This window comes from Thalassophryne amazonica, chromosome 13 (assembly GCF_902500255.1).
Source record: "Thalassophryne amazonica chromosome 13, fThaAma1.1, whole genome shotgun sequence".
NCBI classification, from domain to species: Eukaryota; Metazoa; Chordata; class Actinopteri; order Batrachoidiformes; family Batrachoididae; genus Thalassophryne; species Thalassophryne amazonica.
In genome coordinates, this window is record NC_047115.1 from 53,875,604 (window position 1) to 53,900,682 (window position 25,079).

General features: G+C 40.9%; 1 protein-coding gene across 1 annotated transcript in view; it reads left to right on the forward strand.

Annotated features, from left to right (window-relative positions):
* The window catches only part of lrrc1 (leucine rich repeat containing 1), a 90,618-nt gene that overhangs the window by 59,944 nt on the left and 5,595 nt on the right, over positions 1 to 25,079 (forward strand). Inside the window, exons 6-10 of the mRNA XM_034184374.1 lie at positions 1,784 to 1,928; positions 3,991 to 4,109; positions 6,408 to 6,491; positions 17,068 to 17,183; positions 24,550 to 24,722. Coding sequence (XP_034040265.1) covers positions 1,784 to 1,928; positions 3,991 to 4,109; positions 6,408 to 6,491; positions 17,068 to 17,183; positions 24,550 to 24,722 — 637 coding nt within the window. The remainder of the gene's footprint in view (positions 1 to 1,783; positions 1,929 to 3,990; positions 4,110 to 6,407; positions 6,492 to 17,067; positions 17,184 to 24,549; positions 24,723 to 25,079) is intronic.

Consider the following 25,079-nt stretch of genomic DNA (forward strand, 5'->3'; position numbering starts at 1 on the left):
TCTATCTCTCTCTATCTCTCTCTATCTCTATCTATCTATCTCTATATCTATCTATCTAATCAGTTTTATTTATATAGCACCAAATCACAACAAACAGTTGCCCCAAGGCGCTCTATAGTGTAAGGCAAGGCCATACAATAATTACGGAAAAACCCCAACGGTCAAAACGACCCCCTGTGAGCAAGCACTTGGCAACAGTGGGAAGGCAAAACTCCCTTTTAACAGGAAGAAACCTCCAGCAGAACCAGGCTCAGGGAGGGGCAGTCTTCTGCTGGGACTGGTTGGGGCTGAGGGAGAGAACCAGGAAAAAGACATGCTGTGGAGGGGAGCAGAGATCAATCACTAATGATTAAATGCAGAGTGGTGCATACAGAGCAAAAAGAGAAAGAAACACTCAGTGCATCATGGGAACCCCCCAGCAGTCTAAGTCTATAGCAGCATAACTAAGGGATGGTTCAGGGTCACCTGATCCAGCCCTAACTATAAGCTTTAGCAAAAAGGAAAGTTTTAAGCCTAATCTTAAAAGTAGAGAGGATGTCTATATATATATATATATATATATATATATATATATATATATTATTCCCTTTCCTGGGCCACATTAACCACCTCTGATTGGGGGATCCTGAGGTGGTCCCAGGCCAGTGTGGAAATATAATCTCTCCACCTAGTCCTGGGTCTTCCCTGGGGCTTACTCCCAGATGGACATGTCTGGAACACCTCCCTAGGAAGGCACCCAGGAGGCTGTACCTGTATCTAGTTCTTTCGGTCATGAACATAGGTGAGAGTAGAAACGAAGATTGACCGGTATATCGAGAGCTTCACCTTTTGCTCCCTTTTTGTCACAACGGTATGGTAAAGTGAATGCACTGCTGTCCCTGTTGTGCCAATTCTCCGGCCAGTCTCACACTCCATTATCCCCTCACTCAAGGAACTTGAACTCCTTCCCCTGGGGCAAGACCTTATTACCTACCTGGTGTAGGCAATCCATTGGTTTCCTGCTGAGAACCATGGCCTCAGATGAGAGGTGCTGATCCTCATCCCAGCCACTCCACACTTGTCTGCCAACTGTCCCAGTGAGTACTGGAGGTCAGAGGCCAATGAATTCAACAGGACCACATCATCTGCAAAAAGCAGTGATGAGGCCCTGAGCCCACCAAACTGAAGACCCTCCTCCACCCAACTACATCTCGATGCCCTGTCCATGAATATCACAAACAAGATTGGTGACAAGGATTAGCCCAGGTGGAGGCCATCCCCCACCAGAAACGAGTCAGACGTACCGTTGAGTACCCGAATACAGTTCTCGCTTTGTAAGTACAGAGATTAGATGGCCTTGACAAGGAATCCTGAGAAGGGTCCCTATAATATAATCAATAACAATAACTTTATATTTGTCTCTCCCAGGAATCAAAGCACTACACAAAATAAACTCCAATAATAAAAGAATAAATGCCAGTAATATCAGTACACTACAAGAATGCATAAACATTCTAAATTAAAGAGCTGATGATACAAAAAGAAAGGCATGACTTATATTCCAATGTACTTGTATTTCAGAAAGTGTGTAATATCCCTTGAAGCCTGCAGTGACCAAACCTCAAAGTTATACAAGTGATTGTCTATACTGTACTTAATTCAAGTCTAAGAACAAATGCTTAAATGTTATTCATACCAAATGATTGTCCCTTGGGTCACTTTTATCAGTGCTCAGTGTTGTAATTGCTAACATATTATTATTGGTTGGATTTTATTGATGACAGATCTGTCCTTTGAACTTTAGGAGGTAGGCAGTATGAAAAGCCTATTATGTTTGGATGTATCAGAAAACAAACTGGAGCGACTTCCAGAGGAGTTGGGGAACTTGATGTTGCTCACTGATCTGCTGGTGTCTCAGAACCTGATTGATGCTCTACCTGAAAGTATTGGTAAGTGTATTGTGTTCACGAGCACAATCAGCAGCTGCTTAGTAGAGTTTGGCAGTTGGATGATTTTTTGACCAACTGGCATGATGCCGTGCACCCCCAGCCAGTCTCACAAACGTGTGTGCAAATACAGTAGTGTTCAGAATAATAGTAGTGCTATGTGACTAAAAAGATTAATCCAGGTTTTGAGTATATTTCTTCTTGTTACATGGGAAACAAGGTACCAGTAGATTCAGTAGAATCTCACAAATCCAACAAGACCAAGCATTCATGATATGCACACTCTTAAGGCTATGAAATTGGGCTATTAGTAAAAAAAAAAGTAGAAAAGGGGATGTTCACAATAATAGTAGTGTAGCATTCAGTCAGTGAGTTCGTCAATTTTGTGGAACAAACAGGTGTGATTCAGGTGTCCCGTATTTAAGGATGAAGCCAGCACCTGTTGAACATGCTTTTCTCTTTGAAAGCCTGAGGAAAATGGGACGTTCAAGACATTGTTCAGAAGAACAGCGTAGTTTGATTAAAAAAGTTGATTGGAGAGGGGAAAACTTATACGCAGGTGCAAAAAATTAGGCTGTTCATCTACAATGATCTCCAATGCTTTAAAATGGACAAAAAAAAACCAAAAAAAAAAAAACATGCGTGGACTAAACGGGAAAACAACCATCAAATGGATAGAAGAATAACCAGAATGGCAAAGGCTAACCCATTGATCAGCTCCAGGATGATCAAAGACAGTCTGGAGTTACCTATAAGTGCTGTGACAGTTAGAAGACACCTGTGTGAAGCTAATTTATTTGCAAGAATCCCCCGCAAAGTCCCTCTGTTAAATAAAGACGTGCAGAAGAGGTTACAATTTGCCAAAGAACACATCAACTGCCCTAAAAAGAAATGGAGGAATAGTTTGTGGACTGATGAGAGTAAAATTGCTCTTTTTGGGTCCAAGGGCTGCAGACAGTTTGTGAGACGACCCCCAAACTCTGAATTCAAGCCACAGTTCACAGTGAAGACAGTGAAGCATGGTGTGTGTAAGCATCATGATAGGGCATGTTTCTCCTACTATGGTGTTGGGCCTATATATTGCATACCAGGTATCATAGATCAGTTTGGATATGTCAAAATACTTGAAGAGGTCATGTTGCCTTATGCTGAAGAGGACATGCCCTTGAAATGGGTGTTTCAACAAGACAATGAACCCAAGCACACTAGTAAAGGAGCAAAACCTTGGTTCCAAACCAACAAGATTTATCCCTCAGATGTGAAGAAATCATGAGAAACTGTGGTTATACAACTAAATACTAGTTTAGTGATTCACAGGATTGCTGAAAAAGCAGTTTTGAACATAGTTTTGAGTTTGTAGCGTCGACAGCAGATGCTACTATTATTGTGAACACCCCCTTTTTTACTAATAGCCCAATTTCATAGCCTTAAGAGTGTGCGTATCATGAATGCTTGGTCTTGTTGGATTTGTGAGAATCTACTGAATCTACTGGTACCTTGTTTCCCATGTTACAATAAGAAATGTATTCAAAACCTGGATTAATCTTTTTAGTTACATAGCACTACTATTATTCTGAACACGACAGTACATGCCGCACATTAATTCCACTGTCCCTGCTTCAACATAAGTATGTATTTGTTTATGCTGGGGCTTCCACAGAGATCAAACTGAGCACTAACAAATATGTACATTAAGGATTGTCAGCCAGTGTGTGCACAAATTGAAGATGGCGGCAAGCTTTGTTTGTTTGTGAAGCTGAGACACTCTATGGGTAGACGAGTGCACTTCAGTGTGTTCTGTTGGTTGCATAACCTGGTGACGAGTTTTAATGCTATGCACGGAAAAATTTTATTCATTAAGAGTTTGCCTCCCTCGGGTCGTGTAGACATGTGTCGATCCATGCCCTGGCTCTACAGCCAGATGTCCCAGATGGCAACACTGCTGACACTACCCCGGTGGTGCTAAAGCAATTGACTTTTTACAGGGTTTCTTAGAATTGTGTATATTTCACCTTCTAGCTAATCAGCATCAATTCAGTGTTTCCAATTGTTATTTTATCTGCAGGAAATCTACAAAAACTTTCTATTTTGAAAGCTGACCAAAATAGACTTACTCATCTTCCAGACAGCATTGGCGGCTGTGAAAGTCTCACTGAACTGGTGCTCACGGAGAACGAGTTACAGGTAGATTTACGTTGGCATTATGTCTGTAACATTTGCTAAGTTGTCATTATATTTGTTGTAATTCAAGATGTTCATTGAGCTGTGTGGCGTTTGACCCACTGGTGACTGTGATTAAAAACCTACATGTCAAATGGTGATTAAATGCACACCCACTTCTAATGGTTTATAGGTACCTCTCAACATGACACAAGAAAGACAATTAGAACTAGTAATATATAAAGCACTGAAGGTCAGATTGCTGTTACTTTACAGTGTCTGATATTAAAACACATCGGAGAACACAATAGATAAATACAGTGGGGTAAAAAGTATTTAGTCAGCCCCTGATTGTGCAAGTTCGCCTACTTAGAAAGATGAGAGAGGTCTGTAATTTTCATCATAGGTACACTTCAACTATGACAGACAATGAGGGGAAAAAAATCCAGGAAATCACATCGTAGGATTTTTATAGAATTTATTTGTAAATTATGGTGGAAAATAAGTATTTGGTCAATAAAAGTTCAACTCAATACTTTGTAACATATCCTTTGTTGGCAATGACAGAGATCAAATATTTCCTGTAAGTCTTCACCAGGTTTGCACACACTGTAGCTGGTATTTTGGCTCATTCCTCCATGCAGATCTCCTCTAGAGCAATGATGTTTTGGGGCTGTTGCTGAGCAACATGGATTTTCAACTCCCTCAATAAATTTTCTATGGGGTTGAGGTCTGGAGACTGGCTTGGCCACTCCAGGACCTTGAAATGCTTTTTACAGAGCCACTTTTTTTGTTGCCCGAGCGGTGTGTTTGGGATCATTGTCATGCTGGAAGACCCAGCCATGTTGCATCTTCAATGCTCTCATTGATGGAACAAGGTTTTGGCTTAAAATCTCACGATACATGGCCCTGTTCATTCTTCCTTTAACACAGATCAGTCGTCCTGTCCCGTTTGCAGAAAAACAGCCCCAAAGCATGATGTTTCCACTCCCATGCATCACAGTATGTATGGTGTTCTTGGGATGCAACTCAGCATTCTTCTATTTCCAAACACAATGAGTTGAGTTTTTACCAAAATGTTCTATTTTGGTTTCATCTGACCACATGATATTCTCCCAGTCCTCTTCTGGGTCATCCATATGCTCTCTGGCAAACTTCAGACAGGCCTGGACACGTACTGGCTTAAGCAGGGGGACACGCCTGGCACCGCAGGATTTGAGTCCCTCTCTGCGTAGTGTGTAGCCTTTGTTACTTTGGTCCCAGCTCTCTGCAGGTCATTCATCAGGTCCCTCCGTGTAGTTCTGGGATTTTTGTTCATCGTTCTCATGATCATTTTGACCCCACAGGATGACATCTTGCATGGAGCCCCAGATTGAGGGAGATTATCAATGGTCTTCCATGTCTTCCATTTTCTTACAATTGCTCCCACAGTTAATTTATTCACACTAACCTGCTTGACTATTGTAGATCCACTCTACCCAGCCTGGTGCAGGTCTACAATGTTCTTTCCTGGTGTCCTTCAACAGCTCTTTGGTCTTGACCATGGTTGAGTTTGGAGTCTGACTGTTTGAGGCTGTGGACAGGTGTCTTTTATATAGATAACAAGTTCCAACAGGTGCCAGTAATACAGGTAACGAGTGGAGGACAGAAGAGCTTCTTAAAGAAGTAGTTATGGGTCTGTGAGAGCTAGAAATCTTGCTTGTTTGTGGGTGACCAAATACTTATTTTCCACCATAATTTACAAATAAATTCTTTAAAAATCCTACAATTTGATTTCCTGGATTTTTTCTCATTTTGTCTCTCATAATTGAGTTGGGAGTTGAAAATCCATGTTGCTCAGCAACAGCCCCAAAACATCATTGCTCTAGAGGAGATCTGCATGGAGGAATGGGCCAAAATACCAGCTACAGTGTGTGCAAACCTGGTGAAGACTTACAGGAAACATTTGATCTCTGTCATTGCCAACAAAGGATATGTTACAGTGTATTGAGTTGAACTTTTATTGACCATATACTTATTTTCTACCATAATTTACAAATAAATTCTATAAAAATCCTACAATTTGATTTCCTGGATTTTTTTCTCATTTTGTGTCTCATAATTGAAGTGTACCTATGATGAAAATTACAGACCTCTCTTGTCTTTCTAAGTCGGAGAACTTGCACAATCAGGGGCTGACTAAATACTTCTTTGCCCCACTGTAGCTATGGAACTGCACAACAGAGATGTCATCGTCTGATACGACGGACAACCAAGAAGAAGAGTCTTTATGCAAATTTATGTAAAGTTTTAATTTGTTGCTTTATTGGTTTATTGTCACAGAGTTTGCCAAGAAGTATTGGGAAACTGAAGAGATTATCCAACTTAAACTGTGACAGAAATCAGCTAACAGCATTACCTAAAGAGGTAAGGTTTCCATGCATCAAGAAACATCGTTAAAACACCCTGCGTGCCATGCAAGATGTACTTTAGCACAAATTACACAGCAGAGAGTGGAAGTAAACATCAACGACAAATTGCAGTGGGCCTCAGGGCCGGTATTCTATACAGCGGTGATGTCATTAGAAAGTATTTTGTATAACTGTAGCCAAAGCAGACACTTCTTCCTTCTCTGTCTCTCTCTCTCTTGCCTGTCTCGTTGTTTTGCAGTTAAATGTATCTTAACCCTTTGTGGTCCGAGGGCATTTTTTGGACAGTTCACTCACCTGGCATAAATGTTTTATTATTGCTGTTAACAGCTTTCCCTGCATCCCACAATCAAGTTTTATGTCTCTTTTTTCAGGACAACCTGTGCTTTCAGAATATATATATTTTGTGTTGTGTTTTATAAGTGTAATAAAGGTTTACAATCAAAAATGGGCAAGGAAAAAAATAAAGCGAAAAATAATTTTCCACACACATTTATTCAAAACACACAGCAAACTATAATAAACAACTGTTTTGACACTTTATAAAAGTAATTTGAGGTCTTGTGTGTGAGACTGCATGACAAAAAGGTTCAAGCAATAAACACAAATGCACATTTTGAACAATATATACAAAATGGTCTATGCGTTTTGTTCTCCATTGACAGTGCTTTATGCAGAGAAAGCAGCAGAGTTGTCCAGTAACATTCACATGCAAACTAGTGGAGCAATCCTGATAGTTACACACTCTTTATTTGAGCAAGTGAGATTGTCATCAGAGGTTCTCTGTGTGCTCCTGCTTTCACTGATCACTGTGCGTAATGGCGCAGGACACACTGAGTATGTACTAATAGTATGTACTCATTGAAGCACCCAGGGGGCTATTCAAATGGGCCAACTAGTAACATATCACTTCCGAAAACGATCTTTGGCTTTTCACATGAGGTAAATCTGCCCTGTGATTGGATTTTGGAAAACCATGTGACGGTGAACCAATTCCGATTGGACACTCGCATTGCACACGTCATCACACAGCTTCTATGAGGAGTACAAAGATGGCTGATGGCTGGCTCGAAAGTCCGCGGAGTTAACTTTTCAGCAAAAAAAAAAGTAAGTTTCTATCTCATATCATTCAAACGTTATTTATAATTTAGTAAAGCTTGGTCTTAGTTGTCGTATAGGACGGCGTCGGCGCCAGAGGGCTACGATGATTTTGTCAGTTTCTTTCATTTCCAAAGCTTGAGTATGATGGCTGTCAAAGCAAATAGTGCTTGTAAAAGCAAAGAAACTGTGATAAATTGAGTAAATAAGTGAATACTTAAATTCATTGTAGTATCATCTTTTAGGGGGGTCATGGTGTTTCAGACAGATCTGGGTGGCTTATGTGGTGTCGGTAGACAAAATTGTTGTCTTGAAGTGTGTGTATACATTAGATAAATGACATTACCTTCATACTTGATTGATTTGCACTTTTATTTCAGCCTTCATTGAATCTCTTTGTCTCATTTGTTGAATGTGTGAGACACTGCCAGTGAGAGATATTGCTCGGACAGTGCAAATTGATTTCATTGTAACTCACTGGATTAAAATTGCTAAAAATGTTTATGGACAACCTTTTTCTGGGACAAGTAAGAAAAAAGTGTTCATTTGAAAGGGGTTAACTGTGAACCACACATTTAACTTGCGGTTCTAAAATTGTCTAAACTTTTGTCGGCTCAGCTAAATCCATGAAAATGGAAGCAAACAGGTGAAGATGACCTTTTTCAACTAATTTTCTTCCATTACATTGGAAAACAGTGCCTTGATTTTCTTCTGTTATACTTCATGCTCATTAATTTTCTCCTGTGGCGCACACAGTCAGAGCTGACAAAGTCTGCTCTGATCTGCTGAGTGGAATTGGACACAAAAACAAGAGCAACAAAACTGTTGGAGATCTGTCCCCATCTCATCTAAACTGTAGGAAATTTAGAAATGATCCAAGTTTGGCCCAGACTTCAGCTTTCATTTCTCAGAGCAAAGTGGACATGTGGACAACTCTGCATTAAGGTGCCCTCAATCAAAGCATAAAAATCTTAAATGCGCCAGAAGAGCTGTTCCAGGTCTCTGTATAAATACATCATTATATTAAAAAAAATGCTGCTATCTTTAGGTTTAGCTGCAATTTCAAGTCTTTGGTTATTTGAAAGAAAGCAGATCTCTTATACAGTTGTTTTCAATGTTCAACTGTTTGTTTGTTTTTTCTTTTCATTTTTAAGGCTGCACATAGCGCATGTTAAGTTTCCTCATGGAATAATAAAATATGTGATATACATAAAGTGGTCTTGTTTTGGGAACTCTGCTCAACTAAACACATCCTGGAAAAAAACCCAGACAAACTGAAATTGACTCGTCATTCATGCTTACATCATCAGTGTTACTACTTATTTTGCTCTCAATTTCACTTTTACAGTTGAGCTTGTTTGGCTCTGGCTTTTTTTTTTTTTTCATTCTTTTCAAACCTCATTTGTTTAAGTGAAGATACTCTTGGTCAAGATCTTAAGCTGAAAGGTTCTTCAGACATTGCACAATGCCCCTGTGTCTTAATGTTGCAAAGACAACAGTGTTTGGAGAAAAATAAGCGTTCAACACACTGAATCAATGGTGTCACCCTTTCTCAACTCTCGTTGGACGACGTCTCCAGCATTCACAGTGATTCTTGTAGGTGCTATAAAAATAAAGTTGTTGATGCATTTGTGATCTGTTGAGCTACTTGAACACTCACCCAGTTTTGTGGATTCTCTTGATTATTAGCTTTTATAACAGTTTTTCTTGTTTTGCCTGGACTTAAAATTTGAGAGCTTGCACTGTTGCTTCCTGTTGATTCCACAGTGAGGAATTTTGAAGATTACTTTTAAAAACATGATTGATGTTTTCATACCGCACTATATTTTGCTCTGTCTTTGAGTAGGTTCATCATTTCCAATCAGCCGTTTAACCATTTCATTAAATGTGTGTGTGTGTGTGTGTGGTCACTTGACCTAATTATTCCTAATTCTAATTACTACTGCCGCTCACTATTAATGTTTACCACAGTCTGCTCCCAAAATCAACTGTTCTGGGCAAAGTGTCTGAGTTTTGATGCTTCATTTTTGGTCACTGTGTTATACATAGTGAGCACTTCTCCTTTGCTGAGATAATCCATCCCACCTCACAGGTGTGCCATATCAAGATGCTGATTAGACACCATGATTAGTGCACAGGTGTGCCTTAGACTGTCCACAATAAAAGGCCACTCTGAAAGGTGCAGTTTTGTTTTATTGGGGGGGGGAGATACCAGTCAGTATCTGGTGTGACCACCATTTGCCTCATGCAGTGCAACACATCTCCTTCGCATAGAGTTGATCAGGTTGTCAATTGTGGCCTGTGGAATGTTGGTCCAGTCCTCTTCAATGGCTGTGCGAAGTTGCGACGACGAACTGGAGTCAAGTCGAGATCCCAATGAGGACGACGAGCATGCAGATGAGCTTCCCTGAGACGGTTTCTGACAGTTGTGCAGAAATTCTTTGGTTATGCAAACCGATTGTTTCAGCAGCTGTCCGAGTGGCTGGTCTCAGACGATCTTGGAGGTGAACATGCAGGATGTGGAGGTCCTGGGCTGGTGTGGTTACACGTGGTCTGCGGTTGTGAGGCTGGTTGGATGTACTGCCAAATTCTCTGAAACGCCTTTGGAGACGGCTTATGGTAGAGAAATGAACATTCAATACACGAGCAACAGCTCTGGTTGACATTCCTGCTGTCAGCATGCCAATTGCACGCTCCCTCAAATCTTGCGACATCTGTGGCATTGTGCTGTGTGATAAAACTGCACCTTTCAGAGAGGCCGGCGTGAGGACTTTATGTGGACATTCCACTGTTTAAGGACATTTTGTAATGAAAGACGTGCGCGCAAATTCGCCGAGTCATTTCCGTGACGACTCGGCAAATCTGTGTGTGCCGCGACAGGAAAAACACCTCCGTGTTGAAAACCATTTGTAAAATTCAGGTGACTTTTGATGGCTTTCAACAAGTGAGTAACTGAGAAATTGTTTAACAGCTTGGGCATGTTCCAACTTGCCCGTTAAGGTTTCCAGTGGAGGTGTTTTTCCTGTCGCGACCCCCCGCGGTCGGGTCCAGCCCGACATGTGACTCTGCCCGCACGTTCTTTCATTACAAAATGTCCGTTAACAATGGACTGTCCGAATAAACTCCTCATGCCGACTCTCTGTTCTCTGACGACTTCCTGGGTCAACAGAGTCTGAAATGTGGAAGTTTTCAACTTGAAACGGCGAGACGCTGCCGCCTCGAAGCGCAGCTCGCCGTCAGGCACCGTTGGCTGTCCTTACGGCGACACTACCAGACCAAAATCTCTCATCAGCTGTTAAACTTTTTACCGAAAACCAGCTGAATTTATCGAATGGTGTCTACTCAGTTGTGCCTTACAGTTTTGAAAAAAATTTGATCAAACAAAGCAGCAGTCTCTGAGCCATTCCTAAACAATGAAAAAATCGATGAGAGGGTGGGCGACTCCTCACTCAAAGACTGCCCACAGGCGAATGAGCTGCATGAGCCAATCTTGAACCTTAGTGCGCATGCGTGAATTTTTTTATGCCTGTCGATTGCGTCATTTGCCTGTAAGCAGCCTTTGTGTGAGGATGGGTGGAAATGGCGGAACGACTGGAGCAGCGTGACTGCATCAAATTTTGCCAGAAACTGGGCGACAGCCAGGTGGAAACCATTCGGATTATTCAGACGGCTTTCGGTGACGATGCTATGGGCATCACGCAGATTAAGGAGCGGTACAACCGGTTTAAAGACGGACGCACAACGGTGGAGAGCGCGCCGCGCTCCGGGCGGCCATCAACATGCTGAAATGACCAGATCATTCCAAAGTGAACGCTATGGTGATGTGGGACTGTCGTGTGACTATCCAAGAAATTGCGGAAGAGGTGGACATCAGCACTTTTTCGGCATATTCCACTGTGACAGAAGATTTTGCCATGAAAAGAGTTGCAGCGAAATTCATGCCGATGGCTTGGGCACGAAGCTGGTGGCAGAACAAAAGCGCCACCGTGTTGAAGTCTCACAGAACATGTTGTGACATGCTCACCTCTTCCACAGTTTCTCGGATAGTCACACAACTGAAAAGCCACCGAAAGCCATCTGAATCTTCCGAATGGTGGTGGTAAAGCCATCAATCAATCCAGTTAAATCCATCAAATCCACGCATTTCGGCATCGTTATCGTTGGTCTCAAGTGACAGCGCCATTGTTGACACCTGCGCAGCAACGCGGTCAGGGGCGGAGTAATACATCAAATGTGAAATATTTTGCCACGTTCATGAGATATTTTATGGTTTGAAATCTCACACTATTAACCAATCAGATTTGCAGGAAAAAATGTAATTGAGTTAGTATACAAATGACTTTAATACAACCCCAATTCCAGTGAAGTTGGGATGTTGTGTAAAATGTAAATAAAACAGAATACAATGATTTGCAAATCCTTTTCAACCTATATTCAATTGAATACACCACAAAGACAAGATATTCAATGTTCAAACTGATAAATTTTGTTGTTTTTAATACACCACAAAGACAAGATATTTAGGCCTAATCTCAATTCTCTTTTATACCCCTTCCCCTTGGCCCTACCCCTACGCCCAGGCTCGGACTGATAATCTGTGATTTTGGGCATTTGCCCGGTGGGCCGCTGCACGTTTAGACGTGCGTGGGCCGGCCCTCCCATATTTATAAAGATTATGGAAATATACAGTGTTCTCGAACCACGCTCTGCTGTCAACACGAGGAAAGTCCATGATCGGTGAAGCTACAGCATTTAATCGGCGCAGCTGCAGAGCCACTTCCTGAATTTGTGTCAAAATAAAAGTTCTGTAGTGTTTTATACACGGTGCAGTCTTATTCTAGGTTTCAGTTTTGTTTCCGTTTGATCACACAACTGAGACTAACACCAAGCACAATGATTGACATGACCAGCAGCCAATGACAATGGAGAAGCATACAGGGTGGCCAATCAGATTGCAGGAAGAGCAGGCGGCCGCACCCGTCCCTGTGAATGGATTGAGTCCTCGGCGCCTGGACTTCTCTCCGCTCTTCTACTGATACAATGTTGGAATCGTTTCTTTTATCTTAATTAACTGTGCTTTACTTTTGTTTACGCTGCTCCATTGTAAGAGACTAAGTGTGAAGCGTGATGACAGTATTTTTTAAAATTATTATTTGAACGTATAGACACTCGGTCAAGTGATCTCCTGCATACCACAGAGCCGGTGTTCTGTCGAGATGAGGTGTGCCAACTTTCGACACTCTGAGCTGTGATGTACCTTGGCATTGTCCAATAAGAACGATGCGTCAGGCCAAAACAGGGAAGACTCGTGGCAGAAACCACTGATCTCTACAAAATGGATTGGACCAATCCGATTGGTGCAGAAACCACTGATCTGTACAAAACATTAACGTGTGACAGGACTGCTCATGTATAGAGCAGTTTTCTGAAGAAAAATCATTGGAAATGTTTTTTTTGTTGTTGTTACCTCAAAATTTCTGATTACTGTTAAAAAAAAAGTTTAGAACACTTGTAATTAAAATAGCTAAATAAATCAATAAATGGTTCTTTAGAAACCTTTCATCTGTATTAAAACCACCTGTTATTTCAGGTTAGATAATTTCTTGTTTAACATAAGGAACCTCAGACATTTATTTTTAGACAAATAAAATAACATGGAAACTTGTATATTTTTTGAAGTCTGTAGATTATTTATATCTTATTTCAACCAGAAAAACAAACACTAAATAAATACAAATGTTTATTATAAATGCAAAGGAAATAATTTAACAATGACTGCAGTGTGATTGTAAAGTAGGATTTCTGTGACATAAACGTCATGATGTTTTATATATATATAGTCATTTAAACTTGTAATTTTGTCAAAATATGTAATTGTCTTTAATGTTATCAGAATGCCCCCTCGTGGCGCCGGTCCGCGTTTTGTACTATGATCAAGGTGAAATGACAGTGAAAGTGTGTGTTTAGGTGTGTGTTCATGGTGTTTAGGTGTATAGTATTTCTTCATTGGGGGTTCGGTATGGACGGGTGGGTGTGCGTGTTTGGGGGTGGATTCGTCGGGCCAATAGTTGGCTGGTCCAGAGGAAAAATGCCAGGGCCGAAATTTGTTCCCAGTCCGACCCTGCCTACGCCTACCCCTTTAAAACAAGGGGGAAGGCGAAGGGGTATGCCTCAAGCCCTATGAATTGAGACGCTGCTCTGCCTTATGGGGAAAAAAACTGCTCCTCTCAAACTGCCGTCTGCACTGTTTGTCAACATGGCAACCGAAGTGCAACTTGTTGCTCTTTTTATTTTCTCGCCTTTCTGTGTAAATGCAAAGAAATAGAAGGTCATAGATTTCTTCGACACATCGCAATCATGTCGGAGAATTTTGTGGTATTAATAATTTATTTATTTAATTAATAATTTCTAATAATAATAATAAATAGTATTAATAATTAATTAGTAATTAATTAATGTTAATAATAGTAAACTAATATTGTTAATTGGTTAATCATTAATTGATTGATTAGTAATTAATTAATTAGTAATTCAAATAAATAAACACTTGAAATATATCAGTCTGTGTGGAATGAATATATACATGATACAAGTTTCACTTTTTGAAGGGAATTACTGAAATAAATCAACTTTTTCATGATATTCTAATTATATGAACAGCACCTGTATGTATGTTATGGGCTGCATCTAGTTCAGTTAACCTTATATTTCTTTTTCAAATTCTCCCATTTTTTTGCATCCAGCCCTATTTCCTTTAGAAATTTCCTTGACAAATAATAGCAGTCTATTAGGACATCAGGTTGTGTGTTATACGTATACGTGTGTGTATATATTTTCCAACTTACTCTCATTGGTGAAACTTCTCATTTTCTGCCCGAGTGTGATCAGGGCTCCCTGTTTGTTTACAAAATACACACCTGTTACAGACCTTGCAATCCAACAGCAGGAATCGCTATTATCCAAAGATTTATGAACATACAAATTAACATGCTTATCCTTTATTGTGATTTTCTCCATTGTGAGAAATAAAAGTGTCTTATCATAGAGTTCGTGTGTATGTGCATTATAACGCCTCGGCGCATGAGCGAAGTTACGATATTCTTCAGAACGACAATATACGCAACATACATCCAGCAGCATACACGTTGCTGTCATAGGCAGTTGCCTGTAAAGTTTTTTTTGGCAAGTTATAACTTTCTAAACAGCGTAAATTGTAATGAAAGCTGGTTACATTTGTGTGGCTCTTTCTCCGCCATGCTTGTTTCTGTTGAGACAGCGGTAAGCTCCTCCTACCCCTCCAAATGGAGTGTGCATCCAGATTCACTCTGTTTGAAGGGGTTTGTAGCCCTCCACCTACCCCTCCGCTTCACTCCAAAAAGAGAATTGAGACACCCCTCTGTCTCTCGTGTCCTCGCAAAACGGAGGAGAAGGGCCAAGGGGTAGAATTGAGATTCAGCCTTAATGTTCAAACTGATACCCTTTGTTTTTGTGCAAATATTTGGTCATTTTGAAACGAATGCCTGCAACACATTTCAAAAAAGTTGGGATGGGACAACAAAAGACTGGGAAAGTTGATGAATGCTCAAAGAACACCTAATTGGAAACACATGAATGTCATGATTGTGTATAAAAGGAGCTCAGTCATTCACAAGCAAATATGGGGCGAGGATCACCACTTTGTGAACAACTGTATGAAAAAATAGTCCAACAGTTTAAGAACAATGTTTCTCAATGTTCAGTTGTAAGAAATTTAGGGATTCCAGCATCTACAGTCCATAATATAATCAGAAGATTCAGAGAATCTGGAGAACTTTCGACGCCTAAGCGGCAAGGCCGAAAACCAACATTGAATGCCCGTGACCTTCGATCCATCAGGCGGTACTGCATTAAAAACCGACATCATTGTGTAAAGGATCGTACTGTGTGGGCTCAGGAACACTTCAGAAAACCATTGTCAGTTAACACAGTTCATCGCTACATCTACAAGTGCAAGTTGAAACTCTACCATGCAGAGCGAAAGACATACGAGTACATCAACAACATCCAGAAATACCGGCACCTTCTCTGGGCCCGCGCTCATTTGAAATGGACAGACGCAAAGTGGAAACGTGTACTTTGGTCTGATGAGTCCACATTTCAAATTGTTTTTGGAAATCATGGACGTTGTGTCCTCTGGACAAAAGAGGAAAAGGACCATCCAGATTGTTACCAGCGCAAAGTTCAAAAGCCAGCATCTGTGATGGTATGGGGGTGTGTTAGTGCCCATGGCATGGGCAACTTACACATCTGTGATGGCACCATCATTGCTGAAAGGTACATCCAGGTTTTGGAGCAACACATGCTGCCATCCACGCAACATCTTTTTCAGGGACGTTCCTGCTTATTTCAGCAAGACAATGCCAAGCCACATTCTGCACGTGTGACAACAGCATGGCTTCGTAGTAAAAGAGTGTGGGTACTAGACTGGCCTGCCTGCAGTCCTGACCTGTCGCGCATTGGAAATGTGTGGCGCAGAATACGACAACGGAGACCCCGGACTGTTGAACAACTGAAGTCGTACATCAAGCAAGAATGGGAAAGAATTCCACCTTCAGCAATTGGTGTCCTCAGTTCCCAAACGCTTATCAAGTGTTGTTAGATGGAAAGGTGATGTAACACAGTGGTAAACATGCCACTGTCCCAGCTTTTTTGAAACATGTTGCAGGCATCCATTTCAAAATGAGCCAATATTTGCACAAAAACAATAAGTTTATCAGTTTGAACATTAAATATCTTGTCTTTGTGGTGTATTCAGTTGAATATAGGTTGAAGAGGATTTGCAAATCATTGTATTCTGTTTGTAATTTACATCTTACACAACATCCCAACTTCATTGGAATTGGGTTTGTAATTGTCTGGTGTGTCTATGAGGTAGGAATAAATATCAGGATATTGAGCATCTGGCCATTGTGTGGGATCATTTTTCCATAGTCCAGCTTTGAGTTGGTAAATACTAGATGCAGTCCTGCTGCTGCTAATTTGGTTTTATATCATTGTCGGGTGATATTATCCAAGTCCTCTGAATAGTTGAAGGCCACACTAAGGTCCCAGCAACAGAAATATAACTAAATTCAAACAAATAATTACGTAAATCTGGAATTCAAGCACAAATACCACTCACAAATGCACAATGTATCTCTAGTAAAACACGTCGACAGCGCGTATTGTCACGCCTGCGACTGATCTGATGTCGAAGCAAACTGGAAGTAATGTAATGTCTTTCCCCACGCTATTTTAGATCACATCATGTGACCATTCAAAGTGACAGCGCCCTTCAGTTCTAGGGGTCCTCATGGTGGATGAGGCGAGTGGTCTAGGAGAAACATCTCATTTGGCCTTTGGCCTCACTCAATGTTTGATAGTGTCACTTGTCATCTGTATGCATTGAGTTGCATCAAGACTAATCACGTTGTGTTTTTTTTTTTTCTGTTCTTAAGATCGGTGGCTGCAGTGGCCTAAATGTCTTCTGTGTGCGAGAAAACAGGCTGACAAGGATACCATCAGAGCTGTCACAAGCCACAGAACTGCATGTGTTTGATGTCTCTGGAAACAGGTACAGCAGGTTTATTTATTAAGTTCAGGTATTTCTTGGTTTCTTATCACAATAAAAGCAAGGACTGTAAAGTTTTCCATCCTAACATAGTACAAGTACAACCCCTGGCAAAAATTATGGAATCACCGGCCTTGGAGGATGTTCGTTCAGTTGTTTAATTTTGTAGAAAAAAGGCAGATCACAGACATGACACAAAACTAAAGTCATTTCAAATGGCAACTTTCTGGCTTTAAGAAACACTATAAGAAATCAAGAAAAAAAGATTGTGGCAGTCAGTAACGGTTACTTTTTAGACCAAGCAGATGAAAAAATATGGAATCACTCAATTCTGAGGAAAAAATTACGGAATCACCCTGTAAATTTTCATCCCCAAAACTAACACCTGCATCATATCAGATGTGCTCGTTAGTCTGCATCTAAAAAGGAGTGAACACACCTTGGAGAGCTGTTGCACCAAGTGGACTGACATGAATCATGGCTCCAACACGAGAGATGTCAATTGAAACAAAGGAGAGGATTATCAAACTCTTAAAAGAGTAAATCATCACGCAATGTTGCAAAAGATGTTGGTTGTTCACAGTCAGCTGTGTCTAAACTCTGGACCAAATACAAACAACATGGGAAGGTTGTTAAAGGCAAACATACTGGTAGACCAAGGAAGACATCAAAGCGTCAAGACAGAAAACTTAAAGCAATATGTCTCAAAAATCGAAAAATGCACAACACAACAAATGAGGAACGAATGGGAGGAAACTGGAGTCAACGTCTGTGACCGAACTGTAAGAAACCGCCTAAAGGAAATGGGATTTACATACAGAAAAGCTAAACGAAAGGCATCATTAACACCTAAACAGAAAAAACAAGGTTACAATGGGCTAAGGAAAAGCAATTGTGGACTGTGGATGACTGGATGAAAGTCATATTCAGTGATGAATCTCGAATCTGCATTGGGCAAGGTGATGATGCTGGAACTTTTGTTTGGTGCCTTTCCAATGAGATTTATAAAGATGACTGCCTGAAGAGAACATGTAAATTTCCACAGTCATTGATGATATGGGGCTGCATGTCAGGTAATGGCACTGGGGAGATGGCTGTCATTACATCATCAATAAATGCACAAGTTTATGTTGATATTTTGGACAATTGAAAGGATGTTTGGGGATGATGAAATCATTTTTCAAGATGATAATGCATCTTGCCATAGAGCAAAAACTGCAGAAACATTCCTTGCAAAAAGACACATAGGGTCAATGTCATGGCATAGGGTCATTGTCAATGAGCATATCTGATTTGATGCAGGTGTTAATTTGGGGGATGAAAATTTACAGGGTGATTCCATAATTTTTTCCTCAGAATTGAGTGATTCCATAATTTTTTCCTCTGCTTGGTCTAAAAAAGTAACCATTACTGACTGCCACAATGTTTTTTTCTTGATTTCTTATAGTGTTTCTTAAAGCCAGAAAGTTGCCATTTGAAATGACTTTAGTTTTGTGTCATGTCTGTGATCTGCTTTTTTTCTACAAAATTAAACAACTGAATGAACATCCTCTGAGGCCGGTGATTCCATAATTTTTGCCAGGGGTTGTATTACCAGATTTTTTTTCTTATGTTTTGAACACAAGCTAATGACAATATTAGGGTTGAAACAACCAAGACAGAGGGGACACACTTTAACAATGTTAAAGCTTCAAGTCCAACAAATGATCAAATTGTTTTTGTTTGCATGATTGGGAGTCCACAGTCCTCCCACATGTGGTCTCTGCCAGCTGTCAGAGCTCATTCATGTTTCTTTTTTGTCTTTGTTCACCATTTAAGTCAAAACAAAATAAACAATATGCAGGGGCAGAAAATATGATTTGAATATTGTTTGAAACGATTATCAAGGACTAGCCCTTTAAAACCTTTATTAAAATAATCAAGGCAGAATTTTTGCTGTTGCACAAAGCTATTCTACACAGAAGACATAAGTAGTAGGTTTTCACTGAAGTATATGGTATGCTTGTTTTGATCTTGCTGGACAATAGATGCATGAAATCAAGACATTAGTAACATGTTTGCTCCTTATTGCTCCCACAGGACTGTCATGATAGTTGTTTTTGTCGATAATATATTGTCCCAGAAATAAATGTGATAAATATTATGTTAAAAACGGCCACTCATCTGACTCCATGATTACAGAAGCGGCTTCCTCTTCGAGACTGTGTCCCGCACATACCATCTTACTTTAGCATGGCGCGGCATCATGGTGCAAACCACAAACACGCCAGTTTCCATGCTTTTTGGAGAGGAAACGGGCTTTAAGAATTTTCTCCTGGCCGTGCGAAAGGAAAGGATAAAATCCGTGTTTAGATCCATGTTTTCAAGACCATTGTAACACTGTGCTAGCCTTCACTTGTACTATTTGTACAAGACACACTATTTAAAAAAAAAAAAACCTCTGACTATCCACCCAATAAGCAACACTAGTCATGTGACTATATCCTTGCAAAATACACATTTTGACATATTCACCATCAAAAGTCCACAAAAAACACTGATTTGCACTATAAAAAATTACATTTTCCCCCATGCATTTTAGGGGCATGACCTGAGATGATGAGCGTTTATCAGAGGCAGGTGAAATCATGCTAATTTCCCCATGTTTATGACTCCATTTCTCTGAGCATATAGCACCAAAAATGAAATGAAATACATCAATATTTTCAGTTCTTTCTTTATTTAGAATAGTCAGCTCATTTGATATTTTATTTCCGAGAGATATGCACTTTAGAGGAGAAATTAACATCTTTATAGCCAGCTACAAAAAAAAAAAACAGTTTTAGTCTCTGTAACTAGTTTCCCCTTTCATTTTTATTTTTATTATCTCATCCAGATATTTTAAGCCAGCATGTGCCGCTGAACCAAGTCCAGAACAGCGGCTGCTAGCTGTTGTGTAACAGACTGTGCCTGTCTTTTCTGAGTGTTTTATGGCAAATATCTGAGACAGTATGGATTGCTGTGCTGAGATCATGCCTGTTAGCTTTATGTCTTTGGTACTTCTGAGTGGGCGCGTGTTCAGGCTTCATTAGTCCCACCCAGGTCATGCACAGACTTGCCAATGCTCTACTGCTTTATCCATTTGTTTGGCACTTATGTTGCCATCTGCATCTGCTGATTTTTCTAAAGGCTGAATCATTACATGCAGCTCAAATCTTCTGTATTAAAGTCAGGTGACTGTGGGTAGTTTATATATGGTTTTAAGGAGAGCTCTGGGCTCGCGGCTGCGCAACATGTAGGCCAGGTTAGCCCTTAACTAGCTCGACAGAGAGGGATAAATTCCAGGTAATTTAGCGTTGACAGTGGTAGGCCTAGTTACCACTTAGGTAGCAAAATCATCGTAAGAAAATAAAATGAAAACAAAACCCTAAAAATGAAGACTGATCCGAACAACGTTTAACTGGCATATATATAAGGCGAATGAGGCCTAGGCAGGTGATTATTAGATAATTAATAGCTAGTAGGTTAAGCTGTGATTGTAGCTAATATAAACGCAACACTTTTGGTTTTGCTCCCATTTTGTATGAGATGAACTCAAAGATCTAAAACTTCTTCCACATACACAATATCACCATTTCCCTCAAATATTGTTCACAAACCAATCTAAATCTGAGATAGTGAGCACTTCTCCTTTGCTGAGATAATCCATCCCACCTCACAGGTGTGCCATATCAAGATGCTGATTAGACACCATGATTAGTGCACAGGTGTGCCTTAGACTGCCCACAATAAAAGGCCACTCTGAAAGGTGCAGTTTTATCACACAGCACAATGCCATAGATGTCGCAAGATTTGAGGGAGCGTGCAACTGGCATGCTGACAGCAGGAATGTCAACCAGAGCTGTTGCTCGTGTATTGAATGTTCATTTCTCTACCATAGGCCGTCTCCAAAGGCGTTTCAGAGAATTTGGCAGTACATCCAACCAGCCTCACAACCGCAGACCACGTGTAACTACACCAGCCCAGGACCTCCACATCAGCATGTTCACCTCCAAGATCGTCTGAGATCAGCCACTCGGACAGCTGCTGAAACAATCGGTTTGCATAACCAAAGAATTTCTGCACAAACTGTCAGAAACCGTCTCATGGAAGCTCATCTGCGTGCTCGTCGTCCTCATCGGGGTCTCAACCTGACTCCAGTTCATCGTCGTAACCGACTTGAGTGGGCAAATGCTCACATTCACTGGTGTTTGGCACGTTGGAGAGGTGTTCTCTTCACGGATGAATCCCGGTTCACACTGTTCAGGGCAGATGGCAGACAGCGTGTGTGGTGTCGTGTGGGTGAGCAGTTTTCTGATGTCAGTGTTGTGGATCGAGTGGCCCATGGTGGCGGTGGGGTTATGGTATGGGCAGGCATCTGTTATGGATGAAGAACACAGGTGCATTTTATTGATGGCATTTTGAATGCACAGAGATACCGTGACGAGATCCTGAGGCCCATTGTTGTGCCATACATCCAAGAACATCACCTCATGTTGCAGCAGGATAATGCACGGCCCCATGTTGCAAGGATCTGTACACAATTCTTGGAAGCTGAAAATGTCCCAGTTCTTGCATGGCCGGCATACTCACTGGACATGTCACCCATTGAGTATGTTTGGGATGCTCTGGACCGGCGTATACGACAGCGTGTACCAGTTCCTGCCAATATCCAGCAACTTTGCACAGCCATTGAAGAGGAGTGGACCAACATTCCACAGGCCACAATTGACAACCTGATAACTCTATGCGAAGGAGATGTGTTGCACTGCATGAGGCAAATGGTGGTCACACCAGATACTGACTGGTACCCCCCCCCCAATAAAACAAAACTGCACCTTTCAGAGTGGCCTTTTATTGTGGACAGTCTAAGGCACACCTGTGCACTAATCATGGTGTCTAATTAGCATCTTGATATGGCACACCTGTGAGGTGGGATGGATTATCTCAGCAAAGGAGAAGTGCTCACTATCACAGATTTAGACTGGTTTGTGAACAATATTTGAGGGAAATGGTGATATTGTATATGTGGAAAAAGTTTTAGATCTTTGAGTTCATCTCATACAAAATGGGAGCAAAACCAAAAGTGTTGCATTTATATTTTTGTTGAGTGTATATAAACAGAAGCTAAGATATAATGTTTTAGGTTTCTATCTAAAGTTTATCCTACTGGTTAGGTTATGGATAGCTACTATAGGCAGACAAATTCTATCTTCTACATGCTTTCTAATGGAAACCCCAAACTTAGATATTAGGTAGGGTTTGGGGATGTAACATCATAATCACAGGGCGAGTTGGAAATAAGAGGTCTACCCTTGTTTAAGGGACTAGGTTATGAGTCTATCACCTTGGTTTGCCGGACTAGTGACCGCCCCCTCTTACAGTGAGGAAAATAAGTATTTATAATATTTATTTATAAGAAGCCCTCTTATTCTGCACTCTTTACCTGTATTAATTGCACCTGTTTGAACTTGTTACCTGTATAAAAGACACCTGTTCACACACTCAATCACACTCCAACCTGTCCACCATAGTCAAGACCAAAGACCTGTCTAAGGACACCAGGGACAAAACTGTAGACCTGCACAAGGCTGGGATGGACTACAGGACAACAGGCAACACAGCTTGGTAGAAGACAACAACTGTTATGATTATTTATTAGAAAGTGGAAGAAACACAAGATAACTGTTGATTTCCCTTGGTCTGGGATTCCATGCAAGATCTCACTTTGTGGGGCAAGGATGATTCTGAGAAAGCTCAGAACTACACAGGAGGACCTGGTCAATGACCTGAAGAGCGCTGGGTCCACAGTCACAAAGATTACATTAGTAACACATGATGCTGTCATGGTTTAAAATCCTGCAGGGCAGCAAGGTCCCCCTGCTCAAGCCAGCACATGTCCAGGCCCGTTTGAAGTTCACCAGTGACCATCTGGATGATCCAGAGGAGGCATGGGAGAAGGTCATGTGGTCAGATGAGACCAGAATAGAGCTTTTTGGAATCAACTCCACTTACCATGTTTAGAGGATGAGAACAACCCCAAGAAAACTATCCCAACCATGAAGCATGTGGGTGGAAACATCATACTTTGGGGGTGCTTTTCTGCAAAGGGGACAGGACGACTGCACCGTATTGAAGGGAGGATGAATGGGGTCATGTATTGTGAGATTTTGGCAAACAACCTCCTTCCTTCAGTAAGAGCATTGAAGATGGCTGGGTCTTCCAGCATGACAATGACCCCAAACACACAGCCGGGGCAACTACGGAGGGTCTCCGTAAGAAGCATTTCAAGGTCCTGGAGTGGCCTGGCCAGTCTCCAGACCTGAACTCAATAGAAAATCTTTTGAGGGAGCTGCAACTCCAAACCTGAAAGATTTGGAGAAGATCTGTGTGGAGGAGTGGACCAAAATCCTTGTTGCAGTGTGTGAAAATGTGGTCAAGAATTGTAATTGCAAACAAAGGCTACTGTACCAATTATTAACATTGATTTTCACAGGTGTTCAAATACTTATTTGCAGCAGTAACATACAAATAGTAAAGGTAAGTCCCTTCGGCTGCTCCCTTGTTTGCACTCGGGGTCGCCACAGCAAATCCAAGGTGGATCTGCATGTTGATTTGGCACAGGTTTTACGCCGGATGCCCTTCCTGACGCAACTCCACATTACATGGAGAAACATACAAATAAATTATTAAAAAATCATTCATTGCGATTTTCTGAATTTTTTTTTTAGATTATGTCTCTCACAGTAGACATGCAACTAAGATGAAAATTTCAGACCTCTCCATGATTTCTATGTGGGAGAACTTGCAAAATCGCAGGGTGTTCAAATACTAATTTTCCTCACTGTATACATAGCCATCATAATATTTTAACCTTTGTTTAAGGGACTAGCGTAAGAGTCCATCATCTTGGTTTGTCGGGCTAGTGATCGCCCCCTCTTATACGTAGCTATCATTCTATTTTTACTCATGTTTAAGGGACAGGATAAGAGTCTATTGCCTTATTTTGTCGGGCTAGTGACTACCCCCATTTATACGTAGTTATCACTGTATCAGAAAAAAGTTTTGAAATATTTATAGTAGGTAGAAAAAAACGTAAGTAAAGTAAATTAGGTGTCAGACTAGCTAAGAATAAATTACACAATGTACAAACAAGTCTATGGAACATATATGAAGATTACCAGGCACAAATAAGCGTGTCATACCAATTATCATACATGTCATACACGATTATAAAATGAATCTACCTGTAGAAGCTCCAGCTGATTGCTTGAGGTGCAGTGGGATTTTATTCCACTTGTATAATGGCCTTGTTGATATTTACTGTTTTTTGTTTCCCATTTGTGTTTAGGCTCAGCCATTTACCGATGTCATTGACCACACTGCAACTGAAGGCCTTATGGTTGTCAGAGAATCAGTCGCAGCCTCTCCTGACCTTCCAGACTGACGTGGATCCTGACACAGGCGAGAAGGTGCTCACTTGTGTGCTGCTCCCTCAGCAGCCCTCTGAATGTGACAGCAAAGGTAATCCAGCTAAAACAGTCCATCCACTATCTGTCAGCACTTTTTGATTAGTGTCTGTTATTGCTTTTAGGAGGAGATGTGACAGTTCTTAAAATAAGTTTCTCATAATCACTGGCTTCAGTCTCTTAGTCCTCATATATTACATTGTTTAGAAGTTTTTGATGATGTTATCGTGAGGTGGTATCTGCAGTGTCAGATCCTGATTTTGAGGTCCTGTGAGTAATCGTGGTGCTTGTAACAGATCAGGACCTTTCTCCTCTCTTGAGACCCTTCTTGGTTATGTTTTTCAAAAATGCATCAGATTGGACGGATAAAGAGGCTTAGCAGAGGCTGGCCTGCTGCCATTAAATGCTCACG